This window comes from Amia ocellicauda, chromosome 15 (genome assembly GCF_036373705.1).
Source record: "Amia ocellicauda isolate fAmiCal2 chromosome 15, fAmiCal2.hap1, whole genome shotgun sequence".
NCBI classification, from domain to species: Eukaryota; Metazoa; Chordata; class Actinopteri; order Amiiformes; family Amiidae; genus Amia; species Amia ocellicauda.
The window spans coordinates 14,870,444-14,887,741 of record NC_089864.1 but is presented as its reverse complement, the minus strand read 5'-3'; the positions used below and the strand labels follow the sequence as shown (position 1 = coordinate 14,887,741).

The 17,298-nt window shown below is 39.2% G+C and overlaps 2 protein-coding genes across 3 annotated transcripts in view; both read right to left on the bottom strand.

Moving 5' to 3' along the window:
• The window catches only part of frs2a (fibroblast growth factor receptor substrate 2a), a 38,965-nt gene extending 35,450 nt beyond the window's left edge, over positions 1-3,515 (bottom strand). The window contains exon 1 of one of the 2 annotated variants that reach the window (XM_066723985.1): positions 2,954-3,515. The gene's annotated coding sequence lies outside the window, so the exon portion shown is untranslated. The remainder of the gene's footprint in view (positions 1-2,953) is intronic. The other variant, XM_066723986.1, reaches the window with a different exon arrangement.
• A 6,784-nt stretch (positions 3,516-10,299) lies between these two features.
• On the bottom strand, positions 10,300-15,044 carry yeats4 (YEATS domain containing 4). The gene is made up of 7 exons (XM_066723995.1): positions 14,762-15,044; positions 14,280-14,399; positions 13,803-13,869; positions 13,278-13,372; positions 12,698-12,787; positions 12,294-12,381; positions 10,300-11,749 (listed from the first exon to the last, which is right to left on the bottom strand). Exons 1-7 carry the CDS (start codon positions 14,810-14,812, stop codon positions 11,580-11,582), a joined length of 681 nt encoding a protein of 226 aa, XP_066580092.1. The 5' UTR covers positions 14,813-15,044; the 3' UTR covers positions 10,300-11,579.
• Positions 15,045-17,298: the final 2,254 nt, after the last annotated feature.

Here is a 17,298-nt window from a genome sequence, read left to right as displayed (position 1 = left end):
AGCTGAAAAGCAAATGCATCCCCTTGTGATCCACCTGAGAATATTTCGTAAAGCTGGTTGCTTTAGCTGTTGATGATTGAAAATTTAGAATCTGTCCCTTTCCATCAGAGAAAATTAAGCTTCAAATAGACCCAGCACACAAGTGCATAACTGAATGATGCATCTTTTAAATGAAAGCACTTCAAATTTCAAATCGAAACACAAGTGCTGATTAAAATAAAATATCCAAGCCATGGGAGATGTGAAATCTTAACTTCAGTCAAACTAAATTTTTGCAGTTTCTCTAAGCTTAATCAATATTAAAAAAAAAAAAAAAACTGATAGAGTACTGATGAACATGTATTTATGAAACTAAATAAATCACTGAAAACAAAGACATTGTTTCCAATAAAGGCTGTGAATCCTTTGAACCGCATGTTTAAACTGCGTAAGGAAATAAATGCCCTCTGCATTAAGTATAATTGTAGCATAATTGTATGGTTACTATTTGTTTTATATGCAGAACACTGTGCAATAAGTCATTAAAACAAGCACAATAGCTATGCTTCACTATTTTGTTGTTATACAAAAGTGAACTGACAATTAAAATGCACTACAGATGTAATTTTTCCAATCTTTTCTACAATCTGCACACTTTACTATGAACAAACCACTCTAGTAAATAACCTTGAATGTATTAATTCATAACAGGCTGCCTTTCATTCCTTATGTTTCTAATGTATACAGAATCATTGTATAAGTCTTTTGTAATTTAACATGAACACTTTTTTTTGCCTTAAACATCAGTTACAAAAAAGGTTTAAGGAAGATATCATAATTTAGCCTAGCGTGACTCTAAAAGTAAGCAATAGACAGATCAGATAACACATGAATTTAAACTGGACACCAACTAAGGCTTCATTTTACAGACACTTGTTCTCCAAACTGTCCTATTATCTTTCTGCTGCTGCTGCTGTTGTTGTGGAGGAAAGGGAGTGAATCCTGCTGCCCTTCACCCATTCAGTCTTCACTTTCAAGCTGCAACTGTTTGTTGAATGACCACGGTACACAAAACTATGACCAAAATGTTTTCTGAGCTGGCATGGGGAAAATGATATAGCCATAGGCTGTACTTTGTATTTAAAAACCTTAATTCTTGAGATGGGAGAAAAACAGACATAACTAAGTACAGTACTGGAATGGAAACTATTAAAGATATTACATTTGTGGTCCTGAAAGCTTTTATTAAACTTTGTTTTACTATCATTAAGTTGGAAGCATAAAGTGTAATGTAAAGTAAACTTAACATACACATGTAAGCCATTAAAGATAAAAACGTTGAATGGTATTAAATAAACAAAATAAAGTTGCAAATGTTATTGTTACTAGGCAATGAAAACGGTGTTTTTAAAGATGAGTTCAAGTTAAAAACATCTCTCTAAGGACTGTAAGCCCTCACTCTTGATTGACACTGCCTTCTCCCATTCATGGGTAGCTAACAATTACGAGCTGGTGGGATGAAATTACTCGTTTTCCTGTCTGTCTGCTTTTCCAAGTAAATTTAACTTTTCAGCCAATTTTCCCTGAATCGTAAGAGGCTAACCACATGGTTCGTGGTTTCAAACTGAGATAGATTACGGTTTCATGCACAAAGTCGCAAAACAAGGGGGAAAGTTAGGCTAAAAAAACAAAACAAAAAGCTAAGCAAACAACTAAAAGCAAATCCATTTTCACGTTACCCCAAATGGAGGGGTTTGACGACATCCAGAATGTGTTATTCCAAGGACGACATTTGGCATTTGAAATAAGGATGGATTAACAAGCAACAGCTGATAAACAGGACAACACAATAATAACCGACACTGAAATACACGTATTGAAGCAGAGCATCATCCTCCAGTACAAACACCGTTTCATGTGTATACACTTCTAAACCACCCCCAAACACAGCCTAGGTGGGATAACAAGGCTATTCCGAGTGGATGTCTGCACAAATGTGTATAAAAACAGATAAATAAATGAAAGAGCTTCCTGGACCCTTCCCACAAAGAGGTAAAGCAGAAGTACACACTGAATACAACCGACCCTTCCTGGCGCTGTGCCATCGACATGTTACACTATTACACTCCGGAGCTACACTGTTGCTAAACAAATCACATTGCTGCCAATAAGCAACTCACTTTCAAAATAAAACAGCCACTTACAACCCATCCTTTCATTTAAACTCAATTAAACATATGCCAACGTGTTTTTACACTCACATCTTCTTAAACACAAAAAAAAAACCGAATTAATCAATAACGTGCATATGTGCCTATACATAGTAAACGCTTAAGTCGTTTTCAGAGCGATTGCACTGTTTCCAATTAACTCGGGGACACCCCTTTGGATAATTAGATGTAGTAATTGCAATTAAGTTTAACTAGCCCCGCCATTAACCACACGCTAATGGCAGTGTTATTGCACAGAGCCACTACAGACCCCCCTCCCCGGGGGTCCCGCAGCGGCGCAAATACCGAGGGGCTTTTCCCAGACACAGACACTTTCCGCACACATTTCACTGCGTTTGTCTACAAAACAACCGCGTCTAACAGTCCCCCCAGCAGGGTTTAAAGCTCACTTTTGAATGGACACCACTACGTGCTCCAGCAGCAGCAGCACCGAGCAGGCAGACGCAACTCCCCGGGAAACACGCTCTGACTCACGGTCGCTCCCGGGCTGCAGCAGCGCTGTAAACCCGTCCTCCCAGGCGCCGCGCAACTTTGCAAAGTTCACACCCGTAAGAAAGAGTCAAAGGGACGTGTGTTGTGCTGTGCGATCCCCCCACCTCGACCACCAACCCGGGGGCTGCGACCGTAAATCTGTCACCCGGAGCTGTGAAGAAGCCCGGCCAGCCATCTCCGCGTCCCCCTCGCACGCAAACTCCATAACCGCTGTTTACATACACATGCGGGGAGAGCCGGAGCAAACTTACCGGAGAAAGCAGGCTCGCCCTCACGGGAGGAAGAGAGCGGGCGGTGGACGGGTCCCGTGTTTGCTGTGCTTATTAAATCCCTTCTCCTGACTCAAGAGGGGGGGGAAAAAGGAGAAGAAGAAGGGAAAAAAAAATAACAGCCCAAACCAAACTCCCGTCTCTTCTCACTCTCCGTGACAGAGCGCCAAAAAACAACCCCCAAACTTCACCCGCGGCGGCTTCCCGTCCCCCGCACACACGGCTCGCCGTTTCTCCGTCGCTCCCGGGTTGTCCCGTGTGCCCCCCGGGACGTGTGCTGCGGGGTGGGGGGATGTGTTTGGAGATGTTGGTAAATGGTGCGCCCAGCCAGGCAACTTTCCCCTCGGATCGCCCAGCCTTGTTGTAAAGCGCTCGACCGCACAGCGACTCCGGCTCCGCCAGCGCAGGGCCTCGTTCTGGAGTTACGCTCAGCCCCACAACTGCATCCGGGTCGCAGCTTGTTTGAAAAGTTGGGGGTGGGAGGCAGCCCTGTGTTTTGTTCTCTTCAGTTTGGTCTTTTAAGTGAATCCTTACATAAGTGTAGTCTTAATATATGGAAATGTATGTATTAAGGAGGGGATCATGTTTTCTGATCTGCACTGATTTTTTTAAATTGTATCTTCACTCTGGAGTTAGTATTGCCCATGCTCCAGGATTGTCCTTAATCTTAATCTAAATGTATATTAAATAGTGATTTAGAGTTATCCTTTTCTTCTCAGTCTCATAAATAGGTGTTTCACAGGTTGCAGTTGTGCTCTCTGACCACCATGTCTTTTGTATGATTTGAATCTCGGTCTGGAGGTTTATGGAGTTTGGCCAGGGTTGGGTTTGCATTCCCATTGTTTTAGCTGGACCAGATTGACGAGAGCATTTGGCATTGCTTCATATATTTATGTTGGATAGGATTGATGGATTTCTTTAGTCCCATTCCCTCCATAGTTTTTCTGAACTTCATGCAGCTGAAATTTCTGCTCATGTTGCACATTTACCTAGGCTGTATTCTCCACCTTATGTTTCCTTTATAAAGTCCATATATTTAGGGAACAGCAATGCAGAGATTATTAAAAGTTAAAGGAGACATGATTATTATTATTTTTTTCTGGAAGCCTGAAGCAATAGCAATAACATTTCAATGAACATGTTGTGGTGCATCCCACTACGAAGCATTGCACTTCAGCGATCCTGGTCTAAAGGATTGTATCCTGATGTATATATAGAATCTGTATTAGGGGAAGTGGATTCCCTGTCACTGTCACTTACATCACTCAAGGATAATTGATGTGTAATGAACCGGGCTTCTGACCAAACAGAAAATGAAGGCAATGTGTTGGCCTGACTGTTTGTGGTATAATTGGATAACTAAACAGATCCATAACATGTGCCTGGTACACCAATGGTCTTCAAAAGTTATATCTGCTAGTGTATGCCAATAGTCATTTTTCCAAAAAAGGGCAGTGCTCTTTGGCAGGGTCACATTGCAGCTGAAACTACTTGTGCAATGCAGGTGTGAGAAATGGTGTCGGGGCTTTACACCTCTGTCCTGGCCTGGCATGAGATGAAACCTGAAAAAGTGTCGACCCTCTCACACTGCATCTGTCTGTTTTGTACCTCCAGGGAAGAAGTGAGAACAATAAAACAAAGGAATGACAATTAAAAGCAACAGAAAATGTGTTATTACATATTCACTGAACATTTTAGAATAAGTTGGAAAAGGACAAAAGGTCTGCACGTTTTCTCTATAACTGCATTTCCACCCTCTGGTTCCAAACATCCTCATTCACTGATTGGGGTATTTGCTGTTTCAGTGATTCCTTTTACTCTTAGTTGTGCGTTGATGGATGTAGAAATCAACTACTGACATGCAGGGACTGTGTTGGAGCACAACTATTTCCATGTCCATTACGCAGTGTGTTTGCATCATGCTGAATGAGTCTGGAATGAGCGATCAGCTAATCCCATCATCGCCCTGATTGGTGGATGGATCAAGCGGCTGTTTGGTTGGAGTCAGATGGTCACTGACCATGTCACTAGGGCAGTACAGAGTTTTTATCAGGGCAGGCAGGCTGTAGAGCTGTGACTCGATCTGTACTGCCTTTTCATTGTATAATCGTCTGTGTTGTTTAATATAATTTGAGCCACAATGCCATTAACCTACACATATGCCTCCTGTTATTCCCAGCATGCACAGATACTTAAATGTCTCAATGCAATCAAAATAAGTTGTAGAAGAGATCTGAATGGATGGAAAATGAATCCATAAGCTTTCATTTTGAGTAAAATTGAACTTTGCTGTATAACAATATGACTCAATTTCTTTGTACTCAAATCCCCTGTTATGAAACAACCTCTGTGATCCTATGGTACGGACTTAGAATTTGTATTGCAAATTAGACATGCTGTATAATAAAGTAACAGTTTTATGAAGGCATGGTTTATACAAGGCTGTTATGTAATTCCTTGTTTTTAATCAATAATGCATCTCAGCCATCATGTCGAAATATAACGAGCGCACTATTGGGTAATCACAGTCTATGTTATGTTATGTTATGATGAAGATAATTGGATCTAACAGTTTGAAATATTTTCAAATATTGGTGTTGGCTAGGGTTGGGGTTCTGTCTATTATCTGATTAATAGCCCTAAGAAGAGCAGAACCCCAGTTCCTGCCAACAAAACAACAATGATGCTACCCCAACAAATCCACTCTTCACCTATTGTTTATAAATCACAATTATAAATGTCAGGATAATTGAACTAATATATTCACTAAATTCATTACATTTAACAAAGGTACATCCTGTGAAACTTGCACCAGTCCCATTTAGTGTTCTGAAATGTTGCTGGTAACTGAAGAATTTATAAATCCTGACAATTCTCTGCATGGGATGACATTTATACACAAGATAAGAGGTATAGGCTCCACACTTCAAGAAAGATATCGCTGCTCTAGAGGCAGTTCAGAGGAGAGCAACCAGACTTATTCCAGGTCTGAAGGGAATGTCCTACTGAGAGACTGAGGGAACTGAACCTTTTCACCCTGGAACAGAGGAGACTACGTGGGGACTTGATTCAAGTCTTCAAAATCATGAAAGGCATCGACCACATCAAACCAGAGGAGCTTTTCCAGATCAGCAGGGACACACGCACCCGGGGACACAAATGGAAATTGGGCTTCAAGGCATTCAAGACAGAAAACAGGAGACACTTCTTTACACAGAGAGGCGTCACAATCTGAACAAACTCCCCAGCGATGTGGCTGAAGATGAAAATTTGGGAACATTTAAAAATAGACTGGATAGGATCCTTGGATCACTTAGTTATTAATGGACACCAAACGAGCACGATGGGTCAAATGGCCTCCTCTCGATTGTACACTTTCTTATGTTCTTATAGGGATTTCTGGAAATGCTGGAAACTAATGCTAACCATAACCCAACCAAGCAAAACTGTGTTGGAATTAAATGGAAAAATCCGATTTGTGTTGGGTTATAGTTAGTCCTAACAGTAATTCAGAACCCCAACCTTAGCCAACACCACAATATGAAAGTTCATCCAATCTTTACCCATCTCATCTCACTTTAGCCAGAAGAAACACAGCCGTAACTAATGAAAGTCAAGATATGTTGTGTAATATAACACTAATCCTAACCTGACCTCAACTGTGCATTACACTAATGTTTAAGGCTTAGGACTGGTTTAGGATTTGTATTGGGCTAGGGATTAGCTAGTTGTTACATTAGCATTGGCATTGTGTCACTAATGTATAGACCTAAATGGACAGGTCAAAGATTTAGAATAGTTTTACATTTTGGCATTGGGTAGGACTATAGGCTATTAAATTATCATTAGCCTTAACAATTGGTAGGCAAACCTAGGCAAAATTGAAAATGCAAATACAAAACATACTATAGTGAAATGCATCTGTTATGGTAGGGGTTTTGAACATTTGCAAGTATAAATCTCTGTTGTGATGTTTTAAATGCTCTGTGGTGACGGCTGTTGAGGTCCTTGTACTGGGGTTTGAGAAAGTACAGCGCTACACATCACCAGGTGTTACAACAATGGTCACAATCATTTTACTTTGTTCACAGCCTAATCAGTTTGGAAATTTACATCATACAAGTTTATCACAATCACTGTAGGAGTACCCCAGTGGTTTCTAACCATCTTAAGTCACTACAAGAGATTCCAACAGATCAGAAATCTATGGAAAATCTTTTTCGGGAAGCTTCCAACAGATAGATAGCAGCCCGAAGATTATACACTTTTGAATGAAAGTTATCATCTTCAAAGTATCAGGATGTTAGTAATGAAATGAAACGTACAAGTACTAAACTACTGTGGTAGCATGTGCATTTATTTTTAGGTAAGTATATATATATATATATATATATATTTGGGGTGGTGTTGGATCCTGTAAAATTTCAAAGCCTCAAAGGGGGTCAAAATTATAACTAGCTTCTTTGAGGGAAAGAGTGGGAGAGAGTGTTCAGCCAGGACTCAATGGGAAACAAGAAACATTTAAAGGTTTGTGTTTCTATTTGCAATCTATTGAAAATACAATACTTCGTCCTGCTTTCTTCAGAAGAAAGTCACTGAAGAGAACTGAACACCCACACACCTCTCCTAGCAACATGTGGCACCACGTTTTCTGTTTTAAATGTTTGTGGTTTATAAAAGGTGCTGAAAACTGGATTTCCACATATATGCCCTACATAACTGAAATCTAAGAAAAGTTACCAGTGTGAACATTTTGAAGAAAATTATACTGAGTCGTCTTATTCATAAAATAAAGATTCAAGGAATTTGGAATCAAAAGTAAAACCAAACAGAATAATGTAATACGAATCTGTATTGTTGCTTTCATTTCACTGTCCTTATTTGTTACAAACAATGTGCTTCATCCTTTAGCAAAAAGGGCTGCATATGCCAAAACCTGAAGAAAAAGTGTGGCTTGACTAGAGGTATGAATGCTAATAAAGTTGGAAAAGGGATGGTTTTCTCTGCTGCAGAATTAAAATAGGTCAGTGTTTCCGCTATGACTGATGAGTGCTAGGACTGAGATGGAAAAATAAACACATGAAATAAAATTAAAGTTTGTTTCACAGCTGCGCATAAACCAACCTGCACTAAGATGACATCATGGCTGCAGCCTTAATTGCAGCCTTTCTTATTATGCAATCATTTAAATATAACTGATGTTTTTTCATATTTTAGTCTTGTGCTTCACTGTCCAAAACCTTACTATTTCCCCAGGTGCACTCTTTTAAAAGTTGCAAAACGAATGAATCAGGTGAAGGTTAGTGCTGGCAATGCCTTTCATGTGAAATATTTCGGCAACCAACTGGAAGTCATCATGGTTCAGCTACGAAAGGAACAACAAATGCTTGGATTGAACAAAATGGTCTTAACTTTCACAAACAAAGCAACAGAAATTACTCTTTTACAAGCATTTTACTATAAACGTCCATTAAAAGATGATTCTGTAACATCTCAATGGGGCAAAGTTAAGGTCAGGCAGTGACAGGGGTGGGGGGTGGTTAGACCAGCATGTCAAACTACAGGGAGAGTTAAATAAGTAAAGATGCTGCGCAGATGCTTGGAATGCATGTGCCCCATTTAATATTGACTTTTAACAGCAGGCAGGTCAGAGACAGGTCAAGTTGTTGTTTTTCTTTTGGAAGGGAGGGGTGGGAGGGTGCTACCATAAGCATAACCATAAGTCAGACTCCCTCCATGACTGTATTCATCATCTTCAGGAATAGATGGTCACGTTTCTTTTTATTTTCTTAACCACCTAGTGGTAGAAGACTGCCAGCACAGGGAGAACCAGAAACCCTGGCTTTCAACCCACTGCCCTGACAAAGAGGAGCCCTGCAGTACCAAACAGCATTGCTAGTTAAGGGATAAGTCACTTGTACCTCCATGTCAAATGCAAATTTTATCATAAGAAAACAGCAGTTTGAATAAACATTCACAAATACCCCTCCAATGGTAATTTGTTTGCTGGCTATTTTCCAGAAGGTATGACATAGGTGATGCAGAACTGTGTAAGTTGTTTTTTCAATGTTATTGCTATAAATAGCTCAACAACTGTAGTTTGGTTGACATTGAATGTTCTGTTTATATAATGACATTAAAGCAGTTGTGTTTTGGTGCATTTACAATTTCATGTGTTAAGCAGCATGAATTGTCTTCTTATCATTGCTTTTTTTTTCTCAAGCACAAAGAGTTCACTCTACCAAGTGAAGGATGCACAACAATGCATTTGCAGGACTGAAAAGGTCCAAACCACATTCGTACATCTTTTTTTTTTTTTAAGTAAAGAAATTGATCAATACAAATAAATGTTGTTGTAAGTGGTATATTCATAATTGTGCTGTTGGTTATGTAGGGCAGTGAATACTGTTGGCTTTGGCAGGGTAGATTATATAAGCATATTTGTTTTAAATTTCTTGGAGGATTAATTCAGTAGGAAACAGCAAGCCTCTGCCATTTAAACAATTACACAACATGTGTTAAAAAAGAATATGACAATGTTGATGAGCTCATGTCTGATATTCTTTTTTGTTGTTGAAATGTTATGCCTTTTGTGAGACAACACTCTTTCCACACACCACCCCATTGCAGGCAGCGACCTCTCGTTTATACGGCAGGGTGATGTCATTGCATCCCACTCGCAGCAGCACGTTTCAGTGACATCACTGGCATGTCCAGCCAGCTCTGAAAAGGCAGGAGAGGCCTGAGGCCGGGTTACCTCGAGCTCCACTTTCAAATTGTAACACGTGTTAAAACAGATCACCAAAACATGCCCCCACATAGAGCAACTGCCATACAAATGTGATTCCAATGACTATCATTATCTTAAGCTTGGCTCTTTTATAGGGAGGGTATAAACTCGCATTTAATTTTAGTATTGATAAACCCCAGGTGTTCAATTTTTGTTATTTCTCTCATGCCATGTTCTGTATTATTTATAGTAAAAGCTGTATATAGTTTAAGTTCCTGCTCTATTTAGCCACCTCTACCTTATTCAGAGGCACTAAACATTACTATCTACGGCTTTCTACAAACGTACAAATGTAAATAGTGCTAGTTTATACTGGCCAATAATCGCTTGCAGTGTTTTTCAATAAACCACTGGAAGGAATGAATAGGGCAATGAATATATTATGAATATACGATTGTTATGAGCTTTAACCAAGTGGTTTATCCCAACACTAATGCTACTGAACTCAAACAAGCAGGGACAGGTGAGGGAGGCATTTGCAGGGGAACCATCAAAATGAAACCACAGGGAACAGCTAGCTTAACATATTTCCACACACTATGGTAATAGTCCCCCATTTATTTCTGCACTCAGATTGTTTCTTTGCTACATAAAAGGGGTTTGAAACCTCACAAAAACAAGAAAAACTCTGCTTAAAACAAGGAAAATAAAACCAGTGGTCCTCAATTTAGAAACCAATTGAAATACCCTCTAAAAATTCAGGAGTAAGCGTATGAGCATTCAACCCAGCCTTCAGTCAGAGACCTGAAAATGTCAGTCACGTCACACAGAAGAAACAGAGCTAAAGAATAAGTAAACAGCTACAAGATAATGACAAAACAGCCAGGAATACTGAGAGGCAATCAGCATGGCCAAACTTCCTCAGGTGTTCTTGGGAAGGCCTGAGGTACAAAATAACCCTGACCTCTAGTGTTCAAACTCAGCCTGTGTGTGAATCTGAGCTTGACCCATGAAAAATGGAACCTGTCCCCGCTTCAGCTCAAAAAATGTGCTGGCTTATGAACAGACAGCTGCACTAATGCAATGTTCTATATAACATGCGAAAATACACTGCATTAGGTAAACAGGCATCAAAGAAATCATACACACTGATGCTTATTCTTTGCACAGCCACTGCAATCCTATTCCCTGTATCATTAACCGATAACTATAAGGACTACACTTAACCAGCTGTACAAACGCACATGAAGAAAATGTCCTATAAAAAACTTCCAGAGCTCGTTCACTTGCTCTACTTGTACAGCAGTATTGCTAAATCTAACCCACAGCCAAGCACTGTTCTCCTACAACTGACAACAGCAACCTTTCCCCCGAGAGAATATGTATTAAACAAAATGTAAAGAATACATAAAAAAAAAGGCAAAACATATTTTTTACACTACAATAAACAAAAGGAACAACACACAATCCTGCAGGACATTTTCTTGTTAAAAAGTATATCAAGTACATAAAATGTACACACAAAACAATTCACTAAATAAACCCCCCCGGGACACATTGAGCATCAATTGCATAAAACAATCATGTTCAGTTGCAACTGGCATGACTGGTCAAACCCATTGCCTTCAAACAGTTCTACTGCATCCATGACAATAACTTTAATCAAGTGAATAGACAGCATTTCACTGCACTGGTTCTTCACACTGGGAATTGGACAGTTTTACGTGGTGTTATTAAGTGTACTGAGGATTGTGTGTGCGTGGGGATGCCAGACAGCTTGCCACTGCCGGACGGCTGAGGAGCAGCACCACCGCGGAGCCGAGTTCATGTCCTCAGCGGCTCCAGACACCCAAGTTCATCAACCCACTGCAGTGCTGCTCAGGTGTCTTTGATCTGGTCCTCCTCCTCCAGCTTGCGGATCTCGCTCTTCAAGAAGTTGATGGTCTCTCTGCTGGCTTTCAGTCGCTCCTTAAGCTCTGTGATCTCCAGACTGGTCTTCTTCTTCGCCGATTCCAGCTTCTCCTTTGTTTTCAGCTCAAGCTCTGCAACTACAGCACAATGACCCATCAAATTAGGAATCACACCAACAGATCAGTTATGTCCCAATACACGGTGTGTGTGTGTTTTTATATACGTTATTATGAAGATGAAAGTATTGATGGATACATCTAATTTTCATAAAACAAAATGTTTTTAGGTGAATAATGGAAGAGGATGTATAAGTAAATCATTTTGCTGCTTGTCACTGAATTTGTAGAACAAACAAGCATCTCAGTCCTACTGAATTCTTAGTCACTCTTCAAAACCACTAGCTGAACAAGTCAACCCTCTGAAGTTTATAAACGTTGCACACAACTGTCTTAAATATGAAAGTAATAATGAAATCTCCAGCTACTTGACAGCTGAAAATAATTATTAAGGTATATTTAACAAATTAATAAGATTAAGGGTTAAATGGCATATTCCAGCTAAATCCAACAAGTCAGGCTGGATAAGGCTAAGCTTTCCAAGCAAGTCACACCTTTTTAACCCCAAAATGTGCAGCACACAAAAATGCTGGGTCCGTGTCATTCCCCCATCACAGTAACTTACACTCTGTCTCGTGCTTGTAGGCTCCCAGGGTCAGCTGTCTTGATGTTGTCAGTAGCTGCTGCATCATTGCAGTTGGATCCTGAAAGATCTGACACACAGACGTTGTTGTGAGAAAAAATATAAGGTGCTGTATCTAATTCAAAGTGGGTTATAACTCTTAAGAGTTTTTCTTGTCTTGCAACAAACATGAAGATGATAAATGTGATTATGGCTTCTTATTCCAAACAAAACGACAGAACTGCAGCTGAAAAAGCCTTAATGTTAGCTTAATACCAGTGTTCTCGATGTCACAAGCACTAAAAACAACAAGATCTCATTTTGCCAACCTGAAGAAAAGATTATACTTTGTTCACTGGGTGGTACATGTGTCTGCAGCGTGCCAGATGTATTGACCATGGCCTTACCATCTCATCATAGAACTCAGAGACCACCGTCTTCTTGGGCATCGCGCTGGAATCAGACTGGAAGAGCTTCAGCAGGTGATAGAGGGTGACCTGGACAAACAGGTCATTACCTTAAGCCATATTTGTAGAACAGGAACAGGCACGTCTGCAGCACACCTTAAAAACTATTTAATTTTCTAATACATTTTCTAATAAATGTCTGAGTATAGTTTGCCATCTCATGTTAGGAACGGAAGTGAGATTCTTGCCTCCCAACACTTTCATGGTTTGTTTTAGTTTTTCTCAATGTTATTTCCATTGACACAGGTTTAACATTAAATATAACAGTGAAGACATTGCAGGAGATGTTTAAATACAATGCAACAAGTTCTTTAAAAGTGAATAATGACCTTTCTTTGTGTTACAACAGCAAAAAAAAAAATATGAATATGATGTGATTTTAATCAGTCTTCAAAAAAATGTAGAAAAAAAAATCTGATAGATATGCAAGGAAATCAAATGAGAGTTTTGTGTGTCCAAATTACAGATAAACAGAAATCTGAACTATTTAATATGAACAGATGCAAAATCTAATACTCACTGGTCTCTCATTAGGATCAATGAAGAATATTTTTATTATGATTTCAAATTCACCCCAGCCAGTCTCTGTAATTTCATATGGTGGTTTTGTAACAACTGCAACGAGAAAGGAGATTGTATAACTCAATAAAACTAATTGTCAACATTCTTAATGACAATATAAAAACAATTGATGTAAGCTGGCATGCTATTGGGAATTACGCTCACTCTCAACAGTCTAGAATTCACATTTTTCTATATTGAATCACAAGGTAGCTATAGTACCTCTACCCAAAAAATAGATTACAACATATTTGCGGTTATTTAGCTCTCTGTGAAGGTGTTCTGCACCAGTAAAGTTCACTTTAACACTCGGCTTACAGAGTACTGTATTCATACACTGAAACATGTTCATTAAAACATCAGATAAAGGTGTCTCCCATGTCTTTCTCCTTGATCCATGTGTAATTAAAAACGAATTATCAAATGTTGGTGCCTGACTACTGTGACTGCTTTGGGGCGAACATAGACGCAACTCTGATTTTACCTCTCAGTGGGTTTCCATAACTTTCATGTAGTTTGAACTGTATCTTCTTGACATAAGCAGACATGTCCTAGAACACAAATCATATGATTAATTTAATATTAAGAGGCAAAAAGAAAAGGTCCAGTTGTTTTCCTATAATCCCAATATGGAAACATAATACTGCTCAGTTACTGGATGGTAACAAGGTATATTCTTGGGTGAGAAGTTTTTTGTGCGTGTGTATAGTATTTGAGGTATATAAAGGAGCCCTAGCTACAAACTACACCCATTTTACACAGAACTAAATTCACTTTACTGTAAGTAAAACAAAAAACAAACAAAAAACATGACCAATAAACCGATTTTAACAACATAACTGCAACCTTTGTGTAGCCTTAACCAATATGGAATTATTAGAGCAATGTCACTTATGAGATGACAAACAAAATACATGTGTCATTGGATGGGGAGGTTGATTTGCACACAGTGTTAACACACCTCATTCCTGTAAGGCTTCACGTACACCGTCCACTGATGCGTGTGTCCATCCTCCTCTCGCTTCTTCCCAAAATACCGAGCCACGTTTCCATACACGATGGGCTTCACGATCGTAACTCCCTGAAAGACAAGGAAGTAAATGGGTAAGAAACCTGCCTTTACAGCGATCAAAGCCTGGGCTGAGGACACCACTAGGGAGGGTTACATGTTCACTCTTCAGATGCTTTATGTTGTTACTGGGACATCACCCAGAAATACAGATTCAACACGTCAATACGACTCCGGTGTTGAAAAACAATGTTCAATGTATTCAATACGTACATCACAAACAGAGACAATGGGTTCTTAATTAAGTCTAACTAAGCTCCACTGTGCGTTAACATTTTTACAAACGATATACAGATGTTTATGAACGCAACAATCACCAAACGAAACAGATTAAGTGGACAAAAAATACGATTCAACAGGGATATATTTCTTACCTTAACTCTCCCTCCGGAATCTGGACCAAATTCAGCCATCCTCTTAAACATAGTATTTTAAATGGAATATGTATTTCAAAGGAGTTTATCTCCTAAGTAGTAGACTGGTACAGTGTTGTATAGGATCCGACTCATTCAAGTATTTTAAAAAGAAGGCCATGTAACCTCTGAATTTGCAGTCTTGAACTCCGTAGACCTGCGAGCAGTCATTCACACTACGGCAGACACCGCGGTCCTGGTGCAGCACACGGAACTGTCCCCCGGCGGCTTCCGTCCTCCGTGTGCGCCCGGCCCTGTGTCCGCCCGCTGCCCCGCCGTGTGCAGAAAGGTACCGCTTTCGGCCCGGGAAATGAATCGTCTGACAATTTGCATTTTTGTATTTACTGCTCTTCGCGTTAATGTACTTTTAAAATTATTATTGTTTTTTAGACATATCGGCAGTTATTGTACGATGGCGTTTTATTTTTAAGCCCATATTTGGGGGATTTGCATGAATTGCATTAAATTTGGAAAGGGTAACGGTAGGACACAGTAATGGAAAGTTTTAGGCATGCTTTCCCTTCCCTCTGTATTCAATCATCTCTGCACGCAGCTCACTAAGGGAATCACTTGAGTAAACTTTATAGTTCTGCTAATGTTACCAATCAAAATGCATGACGCGCGTTGCTAAAGTGTGGTTAGGACACTAGTGAACGGTGCAGTTGCGTTTAGAGGTAATGTACGTACCTTAGACTGCCGTGTACGGTCTCAAAAAACCCTTCAGACCGGAGAAATACTGCGCCTATTAAGGATAAATTCACAATTTAAAAGCATCCTCTATAGATAAAATCGATATTAAGATGTATTCGAAGGCTGAATACTATTTCACTTCGGGCTAAGACTCTTTAAACACGGAAACAGCAAGTTTGCGGTGTGTGCGCCTGCGCGCATTGTAGTTGATTACCAATTAAGCCATCAGGGCTTTTCCATTCATTCGGCACTGAAACGGTTCCTTGAAATATCCAATCGGAAAAAATCAAATCTGCACTGAAACAAATCATACAGTTGTATATAGTCTTAAATGCATATTTTAAAATTAACCTGTAAAAATCCCTTTACAGCTACACATAAGAACATGATATTGACCACGGCTGGTATATTAAAGGGTTACAGGGCAAGTTTTGGGGTTATTCACCAAATATAGTAAAAGCTAAATTCTTGCCAAAAGTTAAAGAGTGCTCATTTACAAAAATCTACTTCTTACCCAGAGGGCACACTGTACACAATAAATACACCTTGTATTTTCAAAATCAAGTTTTATTTGGATGAATATAAATACAAGCTGTATAAAGGAAAATGCTATTTGACTCAATGTATATACACTGCACTTGCTGTAGAATCCAGGAACAGCCATTTGCAGGACAAAAAAACCCTTCATAGGCTGGAGTTATAAAAAACATATCAATCCTTCCTGGCATTTAACTTATTTGGATTCCATTTCCCAAATCTATATTAGCTTTAAAATAGCCAAGACACGGCCGACAGGTCAGTTTTCAGTCCTCAAGCTATTTGTTCAGTTATTACATCTTCAATGCTAACCCTGCCAAAAGGGAAACTTACTCCCTATACATTAGTCCGATTACAATATACAAATACTTTAAGACCATGATCATAAAAGGCTTAAGTTACAGGCCTATGCCTTCAAATTGCAGAAGTACCACCTTTCAATGCAAATGTCCTTTCCCATCCAGGATTGTGACAGGAGTCCAAATATAAAGGCACTGCCAATTTTAAACTTACTGTTAACATTTCAGCTTCACCTTCAAGAGCAGTACTCCAGGCTATACATAACTTACCTTTTGGTGTCAACTGGAATGTAGTTAAATTCAAGAATTTTTGAATTTTGAAAAGCAAAGTATAAAAAAAAAAAAAAGGGGGTGAAGTACATGCCAGAGGCTACAAATCAAGGATTTCTGTGGTTTTGTATCAGCACATACAAAAGTGCATTTGGCAGGAATAGTGTAACAATGCACTTGAGACGTAATGCATATACATTCCTACATAAAGGGAATACATTAAATTTGACTTAGCCTTGATGCAATTGGAAAAAATATAATTGTTCAGTGCAATTGTAGTCCTCTTGAGATCATGCCAACAGAAATTTCAAGAAAGGGCTGCAGTGCATCTACATCAGAGCAAACTCCAACACAACTGGGAATAAGGTTTGAGACGTTATATTGTAGTTTTTTTATTTTTTATTAAGGTCACAGTGTGATGTGTTTTATTCATAGACAGCCTTATGAAAATATTAACCACTGGAGTCCTAAACTTACCTGGAAGCTCATTTCCACATTATATACAGGTTATAAAGCCAGACAGACAGACAGACAGAGACAGACAAAACAATCTTAACCAGATATCCAAAATACCATCCAGGGCTCTCTACACATTTGTTTCCATATTTAAAATCAATAGAAATGTTCATACTAATATATACATTTGTTTTCTAAAGCTCGTATGTAGTGATAAAGGCAAGACCACTTCATAAAAACAAAACT

What these genes read in the sequence shown, in the direction of transcription:
- yeats4 (XM_066723995.1), bottom strand. Translation starts at nt 14,812, where the DNA reads ATGTTTAAGAGGATGGCTGAATTTGGTCCAGATTCCGGAGGGAGAGTT. An exon ending in TTATGGAAACCCACTGAGAG is followed by an intron (nt 13,373 to 13,802) that starts GTAAAATCAGAG and finishes TTCTCGTTGCAG; the next exon opens with TTGTTACAAAACCACCATAT. An exon ending in CTACAAGCACGAGACAGAGT is followed by an intron (nt 11,750 to 12,293) that starts GTAAGTTACTGT and finishes ATTGTGCTGTAG; the next exon opens with TTGCAGAGCTTGAGCTGAAA.